At 40.9% G+C, this 25,996-nt stretch overlaps 1 protein-coding gene across 9 annotated transcripts in view; it reads right to left on the bottom strand.

Annotated features, from left to right (window-relative positions):
- Positions 1-25,996, bottom strand: part of LOC132970788 (discs large homolog 1-like protein) — a 124,365-nt gene that overhangs the window by 60,012 nt on the left and 38,357 nt on the right. For 2 of the 9 annotated variants that reach the window (XM_061034519.1, XM_061034523.1), the window contains exon 1: positions 18,628-19,867. The exons of the other annotated variants lie outside the window; for them this stretch is intronic. In XM_061034519.1, coding sequence (XP_060890502.1) covers positions 18,628-18,897 — 270 coding nt within the window. In that variant the 5' untranslated portion in view covers positions 18,898-19,867. Of the gene's footprint in view, positions 1-18,627; positions 19,868-25,996 lie in introns of those variants that run through there. 9 annotated transcript variants of the gene reach the window in all.

The following is a 25,996-nucleotide window of genomic DNA, read 5'->3' as shown; positions in this document are numbered from 1 at the left end:
TGTTTTGAGTGAGAGTGGCCTTTCCCTGATTTGGCCTTGCCTTTGCCTGATTTGCTCTTAGTGGAGCCACTGCTGGGCTTCTTCGGGCTACAGCAGAACTCATGGCTGTGAAAATAAGTGGTCATAACTAAAGAGATAAAAGTCCCAACAGAGATCCACCGAATCTTTCAACGTCACTCTCACCTGATCATCGTACTCTTCACAGAATGATGACAAAAGGGAGTAGCTTCTCAAAATCACTTGTGTGCGAACAATGTAGGTCACGCCTCTCCAGAACAACCTCCCCTCGTTTGCAGCCAGAGCAAAGTTGGTAATCCTGCCCTTTCCCTTTCTCTTCTTTATATCAGCGTGTCTCACTGTGTTAAGATAATATCAGAAAATGTAAACACGATCCCTGTTTTGTAGTCACACAATTCTTTCCACAGTAGATTAGAGCATCAGATAGTCCTGAAAAGCAAAGCATCCTTCTTTACTGAGACATTAAAAAAAACTCTTCTTCTCAGCTTTCTGCCCTTAAGGGTATATTGACCGTTGTGTCGTCCCTCGGGGCTACAGGGTCACTAGTAAGACAAAAGGTGTCAAACAGGGCAAGAATGACTTAGGCAAGTTGAGTTAGCTTCAGTTGTGCTTCATCTCAGGATGTTTCTGTAGAGGATGCGAGTCAGTTTGTATGCTCCAGTCGAAGATTTATCTTTCTTATCCTGGCTCCACTTCAGTTGTTGGTCAATCAGAGTAGCTTGTATTTCCAACTTATGATATTGCAAACTCCGGCTTTGTATCCGACATGCTGGTAGATGATGGAGCTCAATTCATATATTCCAAATGAAGTATAGAGACAGAAAGCTGTAGATCACTCAGATGAGGTTCCCATTTTGAATTCCCTTTGTTTTTTTGAAGCCAAATTTCTCCATTAAGAATTAAGGTCCAATTATCTCTGTCTTCCTTGCTCTGCGTTGTCTTGTTTTGTCTCTCTCTTATTATGCTTTGATGTGGGTCCACATCTTTAAGCACAATTCTCTTTCTCAGACTCCCTCATCTTTTTAAGCTGCCTCCCTCTCTCAGTGACTATCCCTTTCTCTCTCTTCAACTCGCCCCCCTCTCTCTCTCTTTCCTGGAGTAGCCAATTAGGGTCTTCCCTGGACTCCTGCACATGACAGCAGCCAGGCATGACTAATCGATATGCAACCAGGGACAGTGATACAGCGCTCAGTGCTCAGCCAGTGTGTATGTGTGCACAATAAATGGAGAGCCGTGATTGGTGGAGGGCAGCCCCTTCCATCAACCTTTGTCTTGTTTCTTTTAAGCATCACATGCCAGGCCGGGTCAGCTGGAATACAGTCTATGAAATGCCTCCTGTGTGTTTGTGTGTGTGTCTTCATGCATTGGCCTAATTCCTTGTGAGTGTGTCTCAGTGCTTGTGTGCTAAATCTGTGCTGAGTACAACGTCACAAAACACACACTCAAACACACATAAAGTCCAAGACTCCAGGTGTAGTGTTGGTCACATGATGATTAGGTACAAAACAGAGTCAGTTCAGTCAAGTCTGTTCAGTAGCAGATGTTTGACGCAGTAAACATTGACCTGACAGTAAACAATTCAAATGTCTCTTCTTCTTTCAGTCACAAATTGTACAACTCGTTGTTACGGAAACTCAATACTTTGTGAGTACCGACCAAACATTAGCTTGTGCCTTTGTTAAAAAATAATTGAGAAGTAAATAAATTCAGCATAATAATTTGGTCCGGACCAATCATGCAATTTTCCAGTAGCGCTGCCCTGAGTTACCCAGACTCTTGTGTGTGTGGAGGCAGCTATACAGTACGACAGCAGCATCAGAAAAGCAAAGTCAAATTCCCCTGAGGCGATATTGAGGTGTATCATGGCGTGTGATGTCATGTGGTGTTGCATCACACCGTATCCATCATGCAATTATAACAGGGCTGGTGGTTTGATCCCCAGCAACCCCTGACCCCATGTCAAAATGTCCTTGAACAAAATTCTAAATTGGAGATTGCTTGCAAAGGCCATGAAAGCTGCTTTGTTGCATTTCTGCCACCTTTTCATACAGATGTGTTCTTATCAGGCAGAAAAGGCTGTAACATTTTAGTTAATTTATCTTTTAGCTACTGAAGCATTGAGCAGCTTATAGGCTGAAATTTGAACATAATCGCACTGCACTGTATTTTCTGTACTGGCACTGTGAAACACTAAAACAACCAAGAGTATTTGTTCTGTGATATTAATGTTACACTATTGTCAAGTAAGGTCGAAAGAATTCCTGCAACACATAATGCTCCTTCCATGGGTCAAGCAGTCTTCTAATCTTAAAGGTAGTAAACCGGTATCAATACCAGCACCTGAATTATTCTGCCACGACATGGATTTTACCATAGTTACCTGTTTAAATACACACATTCAGATGCACACACAAGGAAAACCACCGATTGCAGAACTTGCCAGCCACAGTGACGGGTTAATATTAGGAGTCTTAAACAGTGATTTGTGACAGACAACGTCTCAGATTGAGTCCTGGTCTTCTGCATATTTTGCTCTGACACTAAGAGCAGAGCCAGTGGCCTAACACGCTCACTGATCAAAGGGCTTCATCCCCTCCTCATAGTCAGAGCTGGTGTCAGTGTATACGATGACAGTGAATTGTAGCACAGCAATCAAGTAAACCTGAATTCTGAAGTCCAACATGATTTAATAAGAGTTGACTTGTGTTCAAAAGAGGGGCTTTAAATATTGTAACGCCCAAAAGTATTATTGATAAATCTGTGAATTGAAGCTCTGCTAAAGCTCAGTTAATTTTGGCATTTTATTTCTGAGAATTCCTTCACAATAAAGGTCCCATGTTGGAACGCTTTTAGTATGAAAAAGCCACACCAACATATTTGGTGTTTTCAGCAGCAGCTTTACAAAAGTGCAGGACAGAAACAAAGTTTAAAACTACACAGAACAGATTACAAACACACTGAGAACTGAACACAGTCACCTTTAAAAATAACTTTTTCTGGACTTGTACACAGAAATAAGTTGAGAATTGCATCGTTTTTTGGGGGAGAAGGGAGGACGTAGTGCGTGAATATGTGTTCATGTGTGTGATCCCTTTTAATGCTGTAATACCGTGAAAGCCAAATGTTACCACAAAAAGCAAAAAGACATACCTTGATATGATTCTCAGGTCATATCTCTATCTCCACTAACATTTATGCAGCCAAAACAGAGAGGATTCAAAGCCTCAATTTACATTGATGTTTAGAATGAGTAGAAAATTGCGATCTTTATCTTGACAGTAATTTAATAATAGCTTCTTGCTCCTTGCATCTGGCCTTTTAGAAATAACAGGAGCTGCCACTGGTTTGTACAAAGAGCTGGACAGACAAACACACACAGGTCCAAATATCTCTATAATGCTGATATATGCCACCACTCTCCCCAAAGCAGCCTGATAAGAGATGGAGAGAGGCAGATAGACAGACAGTCAGACGAGGCACATTAAAAAGCAGCACCCATGTGGAGAGCACAAAGAGATGAAGAGAGGGTGAGGGTGGTGGCGAGAGAGGCTGTTATTGCGTTTCTGTCAGTGTTCCCTTTGCAAAGTGCTGCTAGCGCTGCAGGCTAAGCGCTCAGTCAGGGGAGGATGAGCAAGGAGAATAGACTGTAAGCATCACAGTGTTAGATGAAGCCTGCACTAATACAGCGCTGGAGGCTGGGGGAGGGAGGGAGTGGGGTTTTTGGAGAGGAAGACAAGAGATAAAGTAAAGATAGAGGATGGGAGGGGTGTGTAGGATGACTAAATGGTTAGGCCTAGGGTTCTAGCTTTAGTTTTGATGGTTTAATAAAATAATTTCTTGTATGGAAAATATCCCTTTAATATTCTAGTACCGTGTACAATTACTATATCGAGTTGAACGAAACACAGACCCGACTCATTGCCCTGAGATATTGTTATTCAGGAAACATCTGAGTCAGCATGCCCACACCATGTCAAACTCTGCTAGTTTTCCACCCACACTCCCTTTTGACACGGCCCTGAGAAGAATTATTAAGCAACGCATTAAGAAACACATCAAATTAGTCTGTCAAGCGTCACATCATCAATTCTGTGAAATGGTTTGCTTAATTGAATCCTCGCTTTTTTGTTCTGGGTCAGACTGACCTGATGATGACGTTTAGAAATCCAGGAAAAACTTCAAGCTCATTTGTGATGTGTCAAACCTTTAATTAGTGAAATGGATCGTAAATGGTCTACAGAGTCAAAGAACACACATTCATCTCTGCAGGTCAGTCTGAATTCCTGATTAAAAAGCGAACTTTATCAATCTGAAAGTCTTCTACTATTACATTCAACCATGTTCTAACAGAAAATGCACCTTTAGTCCAGTTCCTAAAAGGAAATGATCTCTGAACTTCTTTGCATTTTAACTCAGAAATGTAATCCCTGCTATGCTGATCAATGAGGATCGAGCGTTCAATGGGGAAAGCAGACGTGTCAGTAATAGCATCTTGGCCTGAGGCTCCAGGGATTTGGAAAAAGGTTTTGGATAAAACATTCAAGATAAATCCCTTTACAGTTTTTGTAAAACTCCAATGCACAGCAAGAAAATAAAGCAATACTGTCTGTCACCAGCAGGGGGGCTCAGACTCCACAGCACTGATGGGAGACTGAAGCAGACAGATACAAAGATTCTTCTCTATTGTAATGCTACTTCATCATTACTGAAATATTAGTTTCTGCTGTCTGATATTATCAACAGTGATTGACAACAAATATGAAATCACACAACAAAACTGGAGCACTTCTCCTTTGTCAGGAATCTCTCAGACAAAAAAAACAATCACACACAGACACAGGGGGTGGAGAGAGGTTATAAATAGTTAGATCTTATACACACAATTAGGCCTCGAATTATACACAATAGCATACAAGAATTTTAATTCTATTTAACACATTTCAAAGCTACTGTTGTTGTTGTTGGTGGTTAGTTTATTGTTATGTTTCATCTTATTATATCTTTACTTATTTTAAGACTGATAGCAACTCATTTACAGCTATTCATATGTTAACATCCCCTCTAGCATGATGTCATCACATGAAGACGGATGATGTGATAACTGGATCAACTGGACATTACTTTACATAATGTGTACAAGAATTCAAATTTGTAAAAACAATAATGAAATGACAGCAAGTGCAGACTGTCAACAGTAAGTGAAACACTGGCTGATCTGAGCAAAAGTCCTTACTTAATATAACACTTAATGGGTATTCAATAGACACAGATGAACGTATTATCCAAAGGTAAAGATTAAAGAGCATCTCAGCACAGCCGAGTCATAGTATCATCATCAGTCATGGATCATTGGTGATCAGACATGTGAGGTTACTGCCTGATATCTTCATTATCATACATCACACCAGCAGCCACTCACGACATAGCAGAAGAATTCAGTATTAATTTAGACTGTCTGCGGTGATTACAGCAGGCCTTTGTTTAGGGGTGGTGTTAGGTTACTGTATGGTGTGGTGTGAAAGGCGGCACCATGAAACAACTACACATTTACTGTTATAAAGTATTGAAAAGAAAGTTATTGGCCTTTTAATTAAAGCTGCACAAGTTAATCTGTGAAAACCGCTTTATTATGGAGCTATGTGCTAACAGACAACATTTCCAAATAGTATCATTAGTAGTCATCTCTTTCGGCCTTTGAGGCACATTGTTGTGTTTCTTTGTGGGTTACCTCTAACTTTAGACCAGCGTGAGAAACAATAAGCAATAAGTGGTAGGTGTTGATTTGTCAGTTCTCTTGACTGAAAACATTTTCACCAGTGTCCACAATCTTGTTTAATCGCTGTTTGCACATGTGGACTGAAAGTTGACAATACTACTTCATCTGAAAAGGGTATACAGGATGCCTTTGTTTAAGTTAAAGTTAAAGGGAGTGCCTTTAACTTGGAGTTTAGAAGCCAGCAGTAGAAAATAATGGTTACAGAAAGAATAAGGATTATCTATAAGAAAAAACATTGTTCTTCTCAGTTAAAATTGTTAGGTCCATAAACAATTTTATGATCTGAATTGTTATTTTCTAGTATGTAATAAAGCATGATCATCTTGTAAATAACCGAGCACTTCACAAGAAACGATAAAGCAGGGTATGCTTTAAGGCATGACAGATTGCAACCCCAATGACTCCTCAATCAGGAAACAGATTTAGCAATTTGAAACTCCAACTCATCCAATTGCTCACTTCTGGCATCAAAAATCAAAATGAAGAGAGCAGCAAAATTGGGTGCAAAGGGTGACAAGTCCAGCTCTTTGTACAGTTTGTGGTAATCAATGAAGCTATGATTTCTTTGGTATGATTAGTGCAATCCTATCAAGGGTGTTTCAGGCTTAAAAACCTTTCCCTTAAATATTGATATTCATAAAACATTTGAGTCAGCACACGAAGTCATACTCTGCTTCATTTCCTAACTCATTACCATTTGACACCAATCTGTGAGGAATAATTCAGAAACACATTAAAAAACACATCACATGAGTCTATCAAGCATCACTTCATTAATTCTGAGAAATGGTTTGCTTAAATCAATCCGCAATTTATCTTCTGGGTCAGACTGACCCATCAGACTGATGGAGTTTAAAAACCTGCTCGCTTCAGAGATTTGTCTACCCGGAGGTTCTTTAGGCTATGTGTGAACGCAAACAGCCGCATTTTTCGTGCGGTCTTTACCCGGAGTTTCTCCGGCCAGACCCCTCGTATTTTTTTCGCAGAAAGTCTGAGTGAGCTGACGTCTGAACACGTCAGCATATACTCCAGAGATTTCAACTCGAGCCAATAGAAAGAGAATGACGTTTATATAGTGACTGCATAAAGTGTCTGCACGCGACCACTACGATCTCCGTGCTCTAATTAAACGTCTGCATTCTGTTTTCTGTTCGTCAGTATGTTGTTCTCCTCTCTTTTCTGGATGTTGTCATTCCATTGGATTACACATAGCATTGATATAAAGACAGATATTCTCATTATAACGTCGTGTAGCGGACTCTGTTGCTTCGGCCGCTACTTCCTCGTTGTTTATTTACGTCACGTCTTACCTCGGGAAATCCCCCCGACCCCCCCCCCCCTCTGACAGGGAAAGTCCCCCGCTGTGAGGAGCATATGTGAACGGCTAGGTCGGGAGAATCTCCGGAGCGTTCCTCCAGTAAATATCTAGATATTATCCGGAGTGCATGTGTGAAAACGGCTTTATTGAGTCTCTAACATGGATTGTCACCACAACAGTTTGGGAGAATTCGCTGTTGGCATATTTGTTTTCAATTAACACTTAAGGGATGCTCATATTAATATCTTAAAATGCTAACTATGTGCAATCAGTCCAGCAACATGAAGTCAAAAGCTTTCTCTGGGACCTATCAATGGTATGTTCCCAATTACCGCACAGTAGAATGCTCCCTAAATGTTGGATTTATGGGAAAATGATTCCAAGTTACTCTCACAGAGCAGAGGAATACATTTTTTTAGCCAAAAAGGGGCGCCTCATTTAACTCAAAGGAAATGTGACAAAACATAAAATGAATATGTTGCATCAGAATTTTTTTTTTTTTTGTCGTAGCAAGTCATGTTTGTGGCACAATAAATTGCAGACCCATGTTTCATTAAAGTTGTGACAACAAGTGGACAAGTATTTGGGATGGATAGACAAGTCCAAAAAAATGTTCAGACAGACCTCTGAGGTTCATGTCCTGACAAAAATCAGAAGTTGTCTTATTTTAACTAACATGAGTGATGTCACATAAAGTATGTATCTTCACTTCTGTCCTTCAGTTTCCTTGAATTTCAACCTTTTTTCTCTGAAACTGAACAAGTACATTTGTTGCCTTAACCCTACCAAACTACAACCATTTCAAATGAATGTACTTTTTGGTTTTATCAGGAGTTAATGTGGAGCACAGGCTTAAGATAAACAGCAGACCTACATAAGTACAATTTGTTTGCTTGCATGATCACCAAGCTGTAATCCAGTTTTATAAACTGTAAAGTGATCTGATGGTTAGTTGTGAGGTTAACAGAACGTCTTCCCTACATCGACGTCCTCCTCTACCACTGACTGTCAACCTCAGGAATTGATCCTTCTTGTGCTTGTTGTAAAGATTACATCCTCAGGTCAGGACACAGTTTGACAGTAATTGAGGGGCTCAATTAGCAACTACAGGTCTCTCTCGTTTCTCATCTGTCAGTGTCTCAGCCTCTGTCTTTTGCTTTTTTCCCTCGAAACCTTACAGTAGCGTTTGCTTTGTTAGCTCAGCTGGCAGAGCCTCAGTCCCACTGTGAAGTCAAAGGATCAGAGTGAAGTAATTTAGCTGTAATGGTATTCTCTGTAAGGGATATGGTTTTAGTCCCTGTGCAAATTAGTTTGCCACTCCGTCTCCTCCTTTCTTTATTGAGGTGTCTTCTGCCAGCCTCTGGATCTCGTCCTCCATGACTTAATTACAAACTCAGATTTCAGAATCTTCAGTTGCCGCCCTCTGCTTATCGCTGGCGGAGATCAAGGAGCTGCTCCACAAGTTATGGAAAACTATGCAGACTAACTGTCAACTCTGTAGGTCTTCATTAAACTTCATTAGAGAGAGGTGCTCATTTATTCCTCCTCTGGTTCTCTAACTTATTATATTAAAACAATATGTTGCCCACAAGGTACAAACACAAAAGAAGAATGGCACTAATGAGAATGACAAATATGCTGCAACCAGATATTATTTCTTTGTATATTCTAGAGCAGTTGTTGTGAATTAAAAAAAAAACAGAAGTTAAATTGACCAATGTAAGCCTATAGTGACTTATCTGAATAACTTAGGGTTGTCCAAAAGCAAACATATTAAGCTGACTGAGATATATAGAAGAGCAGCAAAAAGGCACATTCAGGAATTTGGATCCAGTCTTTATCTTTAAATCATCTAGTTCTGTTGCACGAGTGATGGGATTGACAGTAAAAGTATGATTTCTATGTATTTTTACCTGATTCAAAGATTGTATTGAAGTATAGCTGGTGATTTATAATTGATGGATTGTTTCAGCTCTACATGACTTCACTGCAAATATTCAGATCTGTCCCACAACAGGTCTAAACTCCTTTAGTCGCCAACTCATGGAGAGTCAAGTTACCGTTCCTGCTCCACCAAATAAGCCAAAGCTCCGAGAGAAATATATATCAACATCTTATTATTCAAACTTCAACCAAACATGCAGTACACATACTTATATTCAAATTAAAGATCTGACATTTCAATATATTTTCTCAGGATGCAGGTTGTGCTCAAGGTTCAATCCTCTTTTTACCTTTTTTTTTTTTAAGGATTTTACATTAATTTGTATTACAGGAAATTTGTATTACAGGATGCTATGGGTTTAAAATTGCATTAAACTTTAACTTTCATCATGACACATAGTTACTAGCCTTTGTGAAGGATCAGCAGCTACAGGACAGGAGGGATGACATCTCTTAGGTTAGAGTCTGCTGTTGGTTTTCTCTTAACAGTAGCTTTTCCAATTAAAATCTTTGTTTTATACAAAAGCAGCCTGTCGTTTAGTGAAACCACTCCCTGTGTGACACCACGACACAGCTTGTAATATTACTCTGACTGATTTTATGACATAGAAATATATTTTTTTTAATTTTCCATCCAGTTTCCATGTTGTAGCACTGAAAAGGTCAAGCCTTCAGTGGTGTCAAATGTTCCCATTCCCATTACTGAAGGACCGATGGAGCTGTCATTGTGTTGCGTTCAGCCTCATTAGCTAGTGGTTATATTAAGCGATTGCTCGTGGTCAGCTAATCTGCGTTGATTATATCGGCGGAGACAGAGAACAGGCTGCAAGTAGGAGACTCATGAGAGAAAGTGTGTCTGTGTGGAGACGTCTGTGTGTGTGTGTGTGTGTGTGTGTGTGTGTGCGTCTGCCTGAGTGTGTGTGGGAGAGAGCCGATATGCAAGCTTCATCCCACACACAGAAGGTGATGCAACACCTCCCAGACACACACACACTCATGCAGCCCAAATCTAATGCACTACTCACTGCTCCAATACGATGTGTGTGTGTGTGTATGTGTGTGTGTGTGTGTGTGTGTGTGTGTCTTTGTGTGTGTGTGTGTTCGCCACTGAGTGAGTATATTAAGAATTTAAGTTCACACACTCATCTACTTATTTTCTTTTCCCTAACTCTATCTCACACAAACACACACTCACACACACACACACACACACACACACACACACACACACACACACACACACACACACACACATCAACATGCCACACTCTGCTTGGTGATCAGCATAGCAGCATCGCCATGACAACAGCTGATGCCGCCCGCAGCATTGGCCCACACTCAGAGGAGCTCTTTTGTTGGGTGATCTTGGTTGAGGTTGTAAACATTTGCACAAGCCCCTCCCACTGATGACATCACCTCCAAACTGTAAGGATTTATTGCACTTGAGCAAACAATTGGAGAATGATTGTTGATTATTTAAAAGCAAAGAAAAATACAACATGAATGATGCACTTTTAAACAGACCACTACAGGATCAACTACGTCTCTTAAGGGGGTCTCTGAGGGTTAGAACAAGTTTGAACATGTTCTAACGTGTCACTGGTTTAAGTAGGCAAGTTGCTTCAGCATTTATTCCTATTTGATTTCAGTAATAATTAAGAATTCTTTGCAGGTTTGTGATGTGAAAAAAGATGACACAAAATGACTCGTTATTTGCCCGCGTGTTACCTCTCTTATTAGTCTGCTTTGGTTCTCACGACTTTTTTTTATGCTTTAGAGAGAAGTTCCTGTTTTTTGTTCCTTTAACCAAAATGTATGTACAGCTTTTTAAAATGCTCCCTCCCTCCCTTCCACTGAACTGCTGTGGTGATGATGTATAGTTAGTTTGTGAGACTGTGGGAGGTCTAAATTCGCAGTTATAGTGTGAAGTTTCCCAATAATTCCACTCTAACTTTGGTTCATTACACACTGCCCACTCACTAACAGATGATCTATAGCGATAGTGTGGCAGAAGCTGTGAACTGTTTGTGCCTAAAGACTATATTAAGCATAAGAGAAAATGTCACAACATTGTCACTCTGAAAGGTTGAAAGTCTTGAAATCTGGACTTCCACTAAGAGTACAACGTTGACATTTTTAGGTCACATTAAATGTCAGTTTTTTTAAGAAATGTTAGGACTGGATTGTTTCTATTAGATTGTCTTCTAAATTAAATATGTTTACGTTTTTTACTGTTCATTGTGTGCATATTTGGCATGCCATGCACCATATGAAGCAAATATGCAATGTGTTAATACAATTCAATATAGCAAAAATTATATTAAGTGTGATAAATAAATAAAAAAGTGCAATGTGCACATTAGCTATATCTCACTTTTTTTGTCCATTATCTACTCTTCATGTTTTACAAAAATCAGGTTGTTGTTTTGTGCATCAAAACAAAACCCATGACTCTATACAATGGGTCAAATCTGGCAGCAAGAGAAGTAATTTTTGTTTCTTGTCAAATTATTTCCCTCATTAACTTGAACAAATTCAGACTTTTGTGATTTATTAATTGCATATTATTGCTCATATTGTGATAACAATGAGAGATTAAATGCACAGTCTCAGTGCATATCTTTGATATTCAACTCATTTAAGTCCATGATACAAAATAGAAGTTAGTCTTTTCTTGCTATTTTCAGTCTTGTCATGGGAGAACTCTTTTTCCTGAAATATAATTCTTAGAAAAAACAGTATTACAATGTGCACAAGGGGCTTGGAATATACTTTAAAGCCCTGTGCCTTAAATAAAAAAAAAATCTTTAAAGGCTGCACAATATGTGTGAAAGTGACTGAATATTGAGATTGTCACATCTGTAATATGATACATGAGTGGTGGGCATGATTTTTTTAAAATACAAAATATTTATTATCACAAAATCATCATGACGTGTCATTTTATGTACCAAACAAACACGTGTTCCCACATATGGATAAAAATATTAATATGGCAGGATATCTCTTCAGCATTTCATTCCTTCATTCTTATGCAGTGCTGTCATACATTTAGCCTGAATCGTGCAACTTTACCATCTGCAATTTGGAAATTGCAGTTGGCCAAAAATGCTTCCACTGGTATATTATTCCACCATAAAGCGTGCACCTGCAGCCAAATATGACAATACCCCTGAATTGAACCTTTACAGATGATTTCATCACTACAACAGATCTAAAGACACACGACCAAGAAAAACCAGAGAAGCCTACACATGCACAGCGGTATCCCATGAGGCACTGGGAGAGTGGAAAGTTTCCTTGGGCAGCAGAAGGATAATGAGCCACTCTATGCAGGAGCGCGGTGTGTGTATTGTTGAACTCTATGTTGTGCAGGAGCACTTTGCAGTTGCTCCCACACATTTTCCATTTTAAAATGACCTAATATATAGAAATGACATTTCCATACGTCGTTTTAGCTCAAACTGCAGATTTTGTTACTCTCGGTTTTACACTTTTTCACCGGTGAAGATAATATCAAAATGCAGCTGTGAAAATCCTCCCCATGCATTCTATATCATGAAAACTACTTTCAACACTCCTGCTAACCTTTCTGCTGCATGATTGCTAACACAGCGACAAAAAGTGAGGTTGTAAACTTAAAGAGAAAACTGAGGAAGTAAAACCAGTGACACTTACTTACCCCCACTGGGCTGATTAAAACTAGTTAAAAACTCAACCCAATTAGTCAGATAGCTTTGATATGTGCTTTTAATGTTGATGGTTTCATTATTTAACTGATATAACGTGCAGGACATGGTCTCATTGCCCACTTTAAGCTGATAGGCAGGTTTTAGGTTTCTCTCCCAGTCCTAATCAATCACTAATTCTCTCCCTCATTAATCTTTCTCCATACAGAATACCTCAGTTTCCTGTGACCACTAAACACCTCTTTAAGGCTTTTAGAGCTCTTTCTAAAGGACCAGGATGACTTTCATACCTCTGCTCTACCACTCATCAATTATACAGAGAGACAGGAAGGGGGGCGAGGTGGGGGGGGGGAGCGGGCTTCTGTTTGTGTTCACAACAAAAACAATGGAATGAGCACAAATACAATGGACAAGAGTTGGGCTGAGCGTGAAGGCTTTTGAACGCAGGTGAAGATATTGTACAGTATATTAAACTTGTAAAAAAAAATAGATATGACACTTTGCCAAGCAGCTCCTGAGGCAACAGCAATTCTGCATTCAACTCAGCAGGGAGAAGGCAGAAGATCGTTTTGTCTCTTTTCTGGTCTCTAATGGGAGAAAAATCAAACTGAAGACAAGCTAACGTCAACACTGGAGCCACTGAGGCAGACATATTGCTGATGGGCTAATAGCTCAAGGCATCAATACTGCTATTTGACAGAAAAGGGAAGAGATTTAGCATTGAACGCATTCCAGAGAAGATAAAACATGTCTGTGCTCTAACATATACCAGACCTCTACATCTTACATTTTCATTCCACACTGATTCTGCTTTTTTTTTTTTTTAAACTGAGTTTTATACAGTATAGAAATGTTACAGGCATTTTGCTATATAACTACAATTTAACAGCTATGACCCCAGCATGTAGTGACACATACCAATCAACTATTCCTTCAACCAATACAACTACATCTGTTGTTTGTTTGTATCCTCTCGTCCGATCCTGGAGCGTATATCTAAATTAACACACCTACCAATTGTAGGCAACGTGTCCTCCTCCCGGCACATTGCTACCAGACAAACACTTTGTTCAATACAGCCATGGTCCGATGGTCATGACAGGTGTGCTTGACCTGTCCTGCATGTTTATTTGCAACACGTGTGCAGCAGCAGGGTTAACTTCAGTGAATCCCTGTACGATGCCATCCTCTCTATGTTTCTTTGTCAGTATTTTCTGTCGTTTCTACTGAGTATATGTCAAACTACACGCAGCATTGATAAAAAGGCAAAAACTTCATAGTTTCAGACTATGTTGTCCCTTTTTCATGGCTTGCCTCCGTCCTGAGACGCTCTCCTTCCTGCCCTGGAAATGTGTGTACAAGCAACTCAGAGGGATTTCAGGGGCCGTCTGACACTTTCTATAAAGTTCATGTATGAACACGTTGTCACCGACTCTAATCAACATATAAAATGGCCAAGAGGGGTCTCCACTCTATGAATGTAAATAAGGCTCCTAACAGTTGTATAGATACAGACGGTATCAAGGGGAACACCCAGGAAACGCCACATCCGTTTCGCGCTGAGGGGGGAAAACAAACCGCTAGACACAATGCTGAAGGGCTGCTGTGTGCGCTTCTTCATTACAAATAAACTGAAAAATCAAATTCTAAAGTTTTATATTTTACCCAACGGAAGCACAGAGCCGAGTAGGAGAGACGGGAGGGAGGGAGGCGGGAGGACGAGCTTACTCGCCAGTGGGATCCAAAATCCAAACATGTCTGTAGTCAGCACTGCAGCACCCTACAGTTAACTTTAACGATATTTTCTCCTTATCCAAACAGTGTAAGATTGTTTCAGTGGGATCATGAATGTTGGGTTAATAGTTAAAAGGGAAGTGAAATAGATCCCACGTTTTGCAAACTGAGCTTTCTTCACATCACATTTTTCAATAGTTAAAGAATATACAATTTGATAATAGTAAAACTAAAACATGTTATTGTATTCAGTGTTAATGGTCGTCTGGTACAGGGGTACTGATATTATGTTAAGTGTTATTTATCATATCTAAAGCTAATGTGATATCTGGGAACGACACTTCGGGCACTCGTCCAGTATTCTAAAACGTATCGCACAACAATCCCATCCTATTCTGTTCAGTTTATCAATGTATCTTTCTTTGTCAATTGACAGTAATGAATCAATGTGGGACATGACAACTTGTGAGCGCTAGCATCAGAGTTTAAAATCTGCATGTTTGTATTATTGGTAGCTGGGGGAAATGGATCATTTTCCCACTCAGGACGCCCCGCCCCCAACTCTGATGCAACTGTATCTATTGCTGATGCTGACAATGTCATTTAAACACACAAAAACACATTTTTAAAAGGTATCATGGAGTATTTTCAATCCAACCTAAGCAGCAAAATCAGCAGATCCAGACCACTTACATTAAAAAGTGAGAAAAAAAAAAGTTCTCTCTTTGGACAGGACCTAAATCTGTGTGGGTGTTTGTGTGTGTTTGTTTACTATAATGGCCTATCAGTCATGCAGTAAGTGCCTTAGACAGGAAAATGGCAACACCTTGGGAAATCACTTGCCAATATGATTACTGTGAGAGGGCGGGTTAACTTTTTCCATGGGCCGTGCTGTAAATCTGCAGACAGCTGTATAAGTGCTGCAGGGTTGAACATCGTGAGTGGTCCCCCGACCACTCAGGAGTTTCTGATCAATAATGCAGCTTTGGATCCAATGAAGTCATTACCTAATTTGTCATATACTGTACAAAAAAAGTGTGTAACCTGTTTTTATTTGAACTTAAATTTTTTTTTTTTTTTTACCATTTTGCTGATGCAGAAAAATTGTCAAAAATGTAACAAAGTGTGATTAAAACAGGTTTAGAAATGAAATCATGACATGTCATTAAGATGTCCGGTGAAGCCTACGCCTCCCTAAAGAGACTGAAAACGTTGGTTGACAAAACATTCAATGTGTGGGGAATCTCTAACATTGTTCAAATCAATGCATGAGACATATATAAATACATATTTTCCACATCATCTAAGTAGTGACGTCATCTCTCTACCGTCGTCCAGTGCGAGGATATAACAGAACATTGTCAAACACTGCATCTCATTGAACATACTTCACAACTTGATCAAATTCACTAAACAATGCTTCATGTAACTATTACAAACCTTTATAATGCTGTGTTGCTTTACTGTTTTTGGACAGTGTTATGAAATTTAGCACAATTTGCTGCAGATTTGGATGGAAAGCTCCGGACTGTGTGGAACATTTCAGGAAAAAAAAATTGACATTTAATTAATATACTGAATAATATTAATAATAATAAAACTTTTTTGATCTTTTCAGGATGGAAATATTGTTGGTAGTTTCTCAAATGTTAAGTCTTACTAAGTTAGTTCATGAGGGTGTGAATATTGTAGGTTGAAATCACAAGAGAAACTCTCAAGCAGACCATTCTGAAGAACAAAGTATTCTTGCAGTTCTGTTGACTCGGACTTCTGGTATCCAGTATCAGCAGATGGAGCAGGGGTGGGACTAAATATAAGTATCTTATATCAAAATCTAGAACCATAAACATCTTTCAAGGCCAGATGGTGTGCATTTTAAATGCTCATAAATGAAAGGGATTATGTGTCTGTGCACACGATGTATCAGTTTTTTTTATTAAAGAAAGGTGCCTTGGATTCAATAATGTGAACACTAAGAAGAAGGGACTTTGTGTTCAGTAATGAAATGTGCTCATAGGATAGGTGTCTTGCCCAAGGCTTTAGACACTTCATACAGAGACTTCAACATCTCAAAGGAGGCATCATGTAAAGACCATCCTGTCCTACAGGGTCTTTCATAGATTCTCATGACTGCTTTGCAAGTCGTGGTGTGATGACTCAAATCGTCTGACATGGAGGTCGGTTATATTTATGGATCTGTGAGGAGTAGAAAAAAACATGACACACTTTGAGGTGATATAACTCATGAATGTATCAATTGTCCTTTATCTGACTGGCCAAGTGGGCTACTTATAAATTGTGATGGAAATAAAGCTTATTGTATCAAAATTGTAACATTATTTTTGAATTAGTGGCATCATGAGCACTGAAGTATTTCTGTCACAATAATGAAAAGACAGCAATAGTCAGATAGCTGGATTTCCCCTTTTGGACCTGTTAGTTTAGAACTTAAATTATATCTCAACTTTTTATTTTATGTACCAATAGCAGCGATGCAGCACTTTATACAGATACAGTTTATAATCATGACACATTTTATCGTAAAATTCCTTTAAGTTATTGCGCACACTATTTCCTATTCAAGTTTGATAAAGAGCAAACATGGGTTACTTGTGCATTTGCAAAACTACAGTAACATTAAGGTCACTTTTTTATGTTTTCTTGTTTGTTTGCTGATTATGACACTTTCTCTGCACAACTATATCTGTGTCCTTTCATTTAGTTGCATACCATAGCATTCTAACTCTAACCCATGCTTCTGTCGGGGCAAAGGGGTGATCAGGGCTTCAGTCACAGGATACGAAAGATTACAACAATTAGGGAAACTACTTTGAATAATAGCTCCAACATTCCAATATGGCTTAAGACCAATCATGTAATAACTGATCAATATATTTGTATATAACCAGCAGATTTGATCAATGCTAACAAGTATAAATTGTATTTTTTTTATTGTATTTTATTGGTTTTCATCATTCTTTTGGTAGCAGAAAAACTAAATCTTTCTCATGATTTCTTAAAGGGATAGTCATTTTTGTCTCTTTAGACAGTCTGTCAGTATATCACCTACATTAGAATACATTCAGCATCATGTATTGCTGTGGGTTGGGGGGCGGTGAAATATATATTGGCCATGTGAATAGGCCCCCACTCTTAACACATACAACTGAGTCCAAGACAAATTTCCCTTAGGGACAAAAATTGTATCGTATCGCATCGTAACTCTATCTTTTCTTTATTTTTCCCACAGACCATCTTTTTGGTTCTATTTCTTTTTTTTCATTTAAGCTATCACTGGGATGTTGTCTTTTCAATAGATGTCCCCTAACATTTGTAAGGAACAGCCCAGACTTGCTTTAATTCTTAAATGTTTCTACAAAGACACAGTCACATCCTTTAGGAGGCTCACATGAGCAATGGCGTCGCTCCGTAGGCAGGCTCTTAGCTATGTCGCACTTTATCACTGCACTATATGTTTGTTTCAAGTAAGTCAAACATTCCCTTCAGATGTAAAGGAGATGCAACGCTTTGTTTTCTGTTAATCTCAGGATTTCTGTGGCTTTACTGGGTGCAAATACGACAAAGGTGCCTTCTTTCTTATCAGGTCAGCCACACACCTTCATACCACAGTAATGTTTGCTTCAGTGTGGACTTAAAGCATCTAGTGCCACTGGACTGGCACGGTGAGAATGCAATCATCAGCTAAATGATGGCTTTTCCATGGCAACACACCAGCTCTCTACGTCTCATACACTATGCCAGGGCTCATTTCCATGACAACGTTATCTCCACCACAAACAGAGAGCTGCTTCAACTTCAATTTAAAACCAGCCTACTGCTTCTGAATGCCTCCCTGTTTCCCTGATTTGGCCAAGAAACTGAAACAAGAGAAAGTTTGCTAATGTAATGACCGGCCTCATGTACACACACACACACAGGAACATGCACACACACACACACACACACACACACACACACACACACACACACACACACACACACACACACACACACACACACACACACACATACACACAAAACAAAAACCCAGGTTAAGTTACAAGCCTCCCACCCCTACCACCCCTCAAGCATAAAGCACTCTCTCTACACACACACACATTATACACACATTGTGACGTGTGTGTTACCTGGCCAGCAGTGATACAGTCAGTGAAGGCACTCCTTTTGGAGAAGAACGTAAGGAGCTGCTGCCAGCGAGAGGAGGAGGAGGAGGGAGCTGAGGAGGCGGGAGAGGAGGTGGAAGGGGAGGAGGTGTGGGGAGGTGCTAGCTCCTCTGAGGAGCCCCTCTTAGGTCCCGGCTTCTGTTTGACTCCTAGTCCCGCCCCTTGACCGCCGGACCCCCCGCCTACTCTGGCGCTTCGGGGGTACAGAGTGTTGTTTCCGAAAATATAGTTCATCTTCTCTGCGGTCTGTTCCTCTTAGACAGACGAGTTCATGTTGTAGCGCTTCTCCACTGCTTCATCTCCAGTTTCTCTCCTCCGTCACTCTGCTCTCTCTCTCTCTCTCTCTCTCTCTCTTTCTTTCCCAAAGTGTTGTTGTCAAACACACAGTCCAGCACTCCCTCTTCTTCTGCAGTGGATTTTGTTGCTATTTTTTTTTTTTGCTAATTTGATCTCCTCTTCTCTTACTATTATCTCTTTCTTTTCTCTTCAGCTCCCTCAGGAGTAAGGAGTGAGCAGCTGGTAGATTGGGAGATGAGGAGGAGGAGCTGGAGGAGGAGTTGGAGGAGAAGGTAGAAAGTCCCGAGCAGGTAGACAGAGTCCTCGTGGGGTTGAAGCATTAGTCGTTCAATCAGGGTCGCTGTACATCCAACCAGTGGTTAATCCATCATCCCATTTGTCATTGTTGTCCATCCGTTTTTCCATCATCCCATCTTCTCTCTAGCCGGGAGAAATATCCAACATCCTCCTCTCTGGCAGTCCAAAATCTCCTATCTTCAGCTCCTCTCTTCAAAAGAGAGTGAGGGCGAGCGTGGGCCAAGCAAACGACAGGATATGAGGATTGATTATTAGAGGGAGTTCACTCTTTCTCTCTCCACCCCACCTCTTCCTCCCTCCCTCCCTCCTGTCCAAGGAGATGACCAGTCAATCTCCCTTCTGTCACTGTGTGCGCTCCCATTAAATATGGAAGGGAGACAGAAGGGAGGGATGGATGGAAGGAGGAAGGTGGAAGGATGCAAGCGAGGAGGAGGAGGAGAGCATCTGAAGTAGGTGGATGGTTGGAAGAATCATTCTGCAACTCTTCTGTTTTCTCTCCTCCCCTCCCTCCTACATCTGTGATGTCGCTCCAAGTCTCCCTCTCTCCTCTCGTCTCTCTCGCTCAGTACAGTACATTTTTCAGTCTCTCTCTCTCTCTCTCTCTCTCTCTCTCCCCTTTTTCTTTTAACCCACCCACGCCCACACCCACCTCCTCTCTCCCCCTCTCTCTTTTTGTCTTTCAGCAAATTGTCTTCTCCAGTCTTTTAATGGAGCTGCAACCTGAAGCCTCTCTCTCCCTCTCTCTCTCTAACTGTCAGATATCATTACTGGTACAAGCCACGCCCCCAACATTCTAGACAGCCAATGACATGACAGAGCCCCCTTACTCCAAACATACGCACACACACACACACACACACACACACACACACACACACACACACACACACACACACACACTAAAACATGATGCCTGTTGCAGGTTATGCAGGAGACCAAGTTTACCGACACAGAAGAAGAAATCGAATGCTAACGGTGGCTAGACAGATAACAAGATGGAAGTGTGTATGTGTGTGTAGGTGTGCAAAGGTGTGTGTGTGAGAGTGTGTGTGTGGGAGAGACAGAGAGAAGCAGAGTGAAATAAGAGAAAGACGTTCACCCAGTTTCGAAGTAACAACAATACACTCTAAAGGACGGTACCAACAGGTCTGCTACTATTATGTGTTAGTGTGTGACTGTGAGTACATGCATGAATCAGCTGGTAGTTTTTTATCTACGTATGTGTGTGTGTGTGTTTATGTGTGTGTGTGTGTGTGAGATAGAACTTCTCCTGAGGCTGATTCCAGACACTGCAGCACCAAGCGCTCCCACACACTCTCTCTCATGATCACACACACAAAAACACACACACATGCTCACACATAAGCAGACGTACACACACAACTCCAGAATGGAAAACAACAGGCTGTTGCTGGGCACTGACTGAGATGAAAGGGAAAGGGAAGACAATAGGAGAGGAGAGGAGAGGAGAGGAGGAGAGGAGGAGAGGAGGGGAGAGGAGAGGAGAGGAGAGGAGAGGAGAGGAGAGGAGAGGAGAGGAGAGGAGAGGAGGAGAGAGGAGGGGAGAGGAGAGGAGGAGAGAGGAGGGGAGAGGAGAGGAGAGGAGAGGAGGGGAGAGGAGAGGAGGGGAGAGGAGAGGAGAGGAGAAGAGGAGAAGAGGAGAGGAGAAGAGGAGAAGAGGAGAGGAGAGGAGGGGAGAGGAGAGGAGAGGAGAGGAGAGGAGAGGAGGAGAGGAGAGGAGAGGAGGAGAGGAGAGGAGAGGAGGGGAGGGGAGATGAGAGGAGAGGAGAGGAGAGGAGAGGAGGGGAGAGGAGAGGAGGGGAGGAGAGGAGAGGAGATGAGAGGAGAGGAGAGGAGAGGAGAGGAGAGGAGGAGAGCGGAGAGGAGAGGAGAGGAGAAGAGGAGAGGAGGAGAGCGGAGAGGAGAGGAGGAGAGGGGAGGAGAGGAGGAGAGGGGAGGAGAGGAGGAGAGCGGAGAGGAGAGGAGGAGAGGGGAGGGGAGGAGGAGAGGAGAGGAGAGGCGAGACGGCTAGGCTAGCAAATGTCCTCCCAGCATCCCTAAAGCATGACTTAAAGGCCTGGAGGCTTTAGCATGCACTGGAATAGCTAGCCAGGCTTGAAGCTAGGTCGATCATCGATTACAGTCTGACTGACGATGCAGTTATGATCCCACTACAACAAACTAATCTGAGGCTTTTCAGCCATTTCATAGCATCTTAGTCATAAATACAGTTAGCCTACATCCACTGATAGCCTCCCTGAGGATTAGCCAGGTGGAGCAAGACCCCTGTCACAGCTTCATCCTGTGTTTCCTTGGGAACTGTCTCTATGGCAACAGCTTTCAGAGTCCTGAAATACACCTGGCACTGGCTGACTAATGTGTTGTTTATTGTGGTCTTAAAAGATGTCACTGGGACTTTCTAATGTTTATTTATTTACTTAACAAGAAGAAAGCTGTCTCATGTCTGACAGGAGGAGGGTGAAAGTGAATATCCAGGGAAACGTATCTGTAAACTAGTCAAGACCCCCTGACCGAGCTGCTAAAAGAATACTGAGGCTACAGACAAAACCAGTCTTAATGTAACTAGTTGCTACTAACATTTCAGTATTTCCTCGTGGAGATTGTCACAGAACAACATGGAAAGCTTTGGGTAAAATACAATTGTAGCAGACAGCCTTTTAATTCCCATTAGCTGTGCTTAGCTAGAGAGTTTATTTTATATTGAATTACAATGTTACAATTGGCTTGTTAAATTCTTAGCCCAACAGAGAAAGCAGTTTTCCCTAAAAAAACCCAAAAAAACCAGAAGAAAAACAAACCATGATGAAGCGACTAGACACACTTGTTGCTCCTTGAGGGTTTACCTAAGCTAAATGCTAACATCAGGGTCTCACATGCACACAATCGTGATGCTAACGATCATGCTAACCATGGTGATCATTTCAAAGAAAATGTGTATCGTGTTCACCCTGCTAGTTTAATCCTGTGTTTACATTTTTGAGTTGTAACTAAAGACAAAGAGCAGCTGAGGCTGAAATGAAATTTGAAACATACAGTATAAATGATCTTAAAGGTGGAAGTAGAGGAACAGTTAGCTGTGCACAAAAGCTGATGTCTGTTCTACGTTTATTGGTAATCATTGCGTGGTAGAATACTAGCTAAATGTATCTTCTTTAACCATAGACTGTAAATATGAATGGATAGAGCCTGAGTGATGTCACCCATCTGTTACTGCAGGGAGCTTTGGAGTCCCATCGATCAGTCAACCTAACCACGGGCTCTGTTACACAGCGCCTGTCTGTCAATCAGGTCAACTATGACCCTTATTTTAAACAACGCTTATCCTTCATAGAAATAAAAACGGATGAGTTATGAAAAAATGATCCAATCGAGACATGTAGTAATTAGACGTATTTCATTTTTTGAACCAGGCTGTAAACTTAAACTTAATTTCTTCTGTAAAAACATTCTTTTTTTGAATGGGTGTGTATGTGACTTCCAAAGTTTCTGCAGCCAGCCTCAAGTGGACCCTCGACAAACTGCACGATTTTGAAGGATGAGCTTAATCTTTCCACACCGCTTGTCTTTAACACACTCTCTCTAAACAACACAGCTGCAGTCTGAAAACTATACGGCTGCAGATCACATCATGAATGCAACCTGCTCTCCTGATACAGCAAGGGGAAAAAAAAACAATATCAATCATGCTAGCAGGGTAGGGGCACAGTAAGAAGCTATCATCGTAGCTCGCATGATTTACAAGTGGAAGCATGTCATCAGCATCTGCCAGTCATTCCCTACAGTAAGTGTGTCAGCAGCTAGCCACCGTAACAAATAGTCAAATACAAGGACATGTCTGCTGACACAGCAACAATCCACTGACACACTGGCCACATTACATTCAACCCTGCCTTTATAAGCCTCTCTCTCTCGCTCTCTCTCTCTCTCTCTCTCTCCAGTCAAATGTCAGTGAGTGAATGCCAGCTGTATTAATATTTCAGGACCAATTAAATAAAAGCACACATCATGCATGTTTAATGTTCAACTGCTGAGAAAGCCAACATTGCCCTCACATCCTCCACAGGTAGGCCGGGCTAATGATAGCTTAGCATACAAAATGCAGTGTTCAATGATTTGCTCTTTCTCCTGCCCTGGCTGTGGTCCCACCACAAACTGACCCACAACCTACAGCATTTGAAGTCCCTGTGTATAAGGCTCGTCTGTCTAGACCTGCTGGCACAGTCACCCAGTGACAATGCATTTTGTTAGGATATAAAATATAGTAGAGACCTCATTCTTACTCAACTTACTATTGAGAGTATTTACTTATTTGTTTGGACGAGCTGTAGAAGCAGCTATATGTTGAATACAAACACTCTTTGGTGTCCTGTCATACTGAATCAGCTCACCTTTAACTTTAAAATGGCTTTCAATGAAACCATAATAAATATCAGATCTGTGTCCCATAAAGGGAGGCTGAAGCAGCTAGAAGTGCTGTAAACCAGACGCCATACAGATCTATACTGCAGTCCACTCCAGTCGTACCTAACCATTTTGGCTCCTCCCCAGCCTGTCCATTAGATCCCTTCAGTTTCTGGTAAGGCTCATTTTAAAGAGCTACATCAGGCTCCCCTGGTAAATACCGTGCATATGGAGTAGACATAAAGCACTGCAGAGCAAGTAAAGCACTGGCTAGAGCACAAGGAGCTTCTCAATCAGCCAGAACAAATATTAATCCTCTTAGATCGTGTTTGTGGGTGGGCTGGCTGGCTCTATTCCTTAGCTGTGCAGTACAAATTGTTCTCAACAGTTTGATACAAGGAAACTTTTAGCAATAATTTTATGGTGAAAGTGGAAACAAAATGTGTGTTTCAATGCTTAAGGAGTAGACAGACAAAGATAGAGACACGCTGTGACCACAGTGGAATGTTTAACACTTAAAGAGAGAGACATTTGTTGATGAGGACATGTTTGCAGTCGGCTCGTCTTTCACAATGCTGAAGGAACAGTTGTCGGCTCTTTTTCGTTGCCTATGTCCTAAATAGCAATACCAACGGAGTAAATAAATAATCAAATATGTTGTAATGGAATCCAATTTCACTTTTACCTATTGGTTGATGACTAAATACTGTCTGAAGAGTTTGTGATTTTGACTATTTCCATCATGTTGTTTTTGGAGCCACATTGTTATATTTCTTGTTGCAGATCTGTTTCTCTCTATCTCTCGCTCTCTTTCAGGATATCCTTCTGTCCATCTTTTCAACGCCCAACACAGATGCGGCAGATGGCTGTTCAACATGAGTCTGGTTGTGCTTGTGGATTCTGCCTGATAAAAAGGAGTTTTTCAGGGCACCTGTGGCCTGGTGGTCTTTTGCATGCCCCATGTACAGTTCAAAGAGGGCAGCTCGATTAGAATCCAACCTGTGGCTCCTTTGGCGGATACCATTCCCCACTCTGTCTTTGTCTCCCTGATTTCCGACTTTATCCACCGTCCTGTCTCTCTAATAAAAGCACTAAAATAAGTGTAAAGTGCCTTGAGATAACATTTGCTTTGAATTTGTTACCAAACAAAAACATATTGATTGATTAAAGTTATTTTGTAGGCCTTTAACTTTAAGCCTTAAAATAATATTAACAGCTCTAATAAACATTCACTCCGGTATGTTTGTCATGAAAAGGGAGAAGAGCTATAAAGACAATAAACCTTTAAAACACCGGGCTGTAATGTTGTTTAAAACTGCTGTAAAGTTGACTTGGGGCTCACTTTGTTGCCAGTCTCATGTGCAATTGTGGGAACTGCAGTTTTTGTCACTTTGGTACTGTTGTAAAAAAAAAAAAAAAAATGTTTTTAACATAAGTAAATTAAAGAAACCATTTCAGCTCTAAACACAATATACAGTAAGAAGAGTAGTACAGTAGCTGGTTTAATAAACCTCAAAGCCTTACTGACTCTTGATTTCCATTACTGTATCCACAGGAGGGGGAGAGATTCACTAGGGAGGAGTGATTTTGCTGACTGACAGCTTGGTTAAAATCCAGCAACAAATCTGCCCCCCTCTCTCTCTGTGTCTGTCTGCCTGTAATTCTCTCTTTTCCCATCTCTTGCTGCTCCCTGGCCCTCACAGTCTTTGCTTCCTTCCTAATTATCTGCATTAGCTTAATGACTAAGAGGCACTATAGGGTCTCTGAGTGGACTGTATGTGTGTCTGGTTGTTTGTGTGCTACAGAGAAAAATGCAAGTCATTTTTAACCGTCTCTCCTCATCCAGTCACAGCAGTACATATAAATTTTGTCTGAGGTGTAGTCTCAGCAAAGTCAATGATACTGCTGCAGTGGTGGCTGTTTTTTCCTCTTCAGTCTACCTTAAACTGTTCAACTTATTAGTCAATGCTCTTAACAATAAGCCCTGCTATTTCATTTACTGACTCACTTCAATAACAATATTCAGTCATTCAGTCATGACGCCTTCTATTAACCACTTTGATGAATTCAGTTCAAGTCAGATCTTTCATAAAGGAAACACACACAATTGTTTTATTCCTCTGCCTCTACTGCCTCCTGCAGTTTACAAACTGCCACTGCATCCAAACTAAATCTACCAGGGTGGATGAGAAGAGGAAACAGTTCTCTAATCTCGTCCTTTCTGTTTCTTCCTCATAAACATTATTTCTACAGACTAGTCCAACAGGGAATATGGACAAAGACTACATAGTGGAACACTTAATATTTAATTTCTGAT

The sequence above is a fragment of the Labrus mixtus genome, chromosome 3, assembly GCF_963584025.1.
Source record: "Labrus mixtus chromosome 3, fLabMix1.1, whole genome shotgun sequence".
In the NCBI taxonomy this organism is placed as follows: Eukaryota; Metazoa; Chordata; class Actinopteri; order Labriformes; family Labridae; genus Labrus; species Labrus mixtus.
This window is presented reverse-complemented; position numbering and strand designations above follow the sequence as displayed.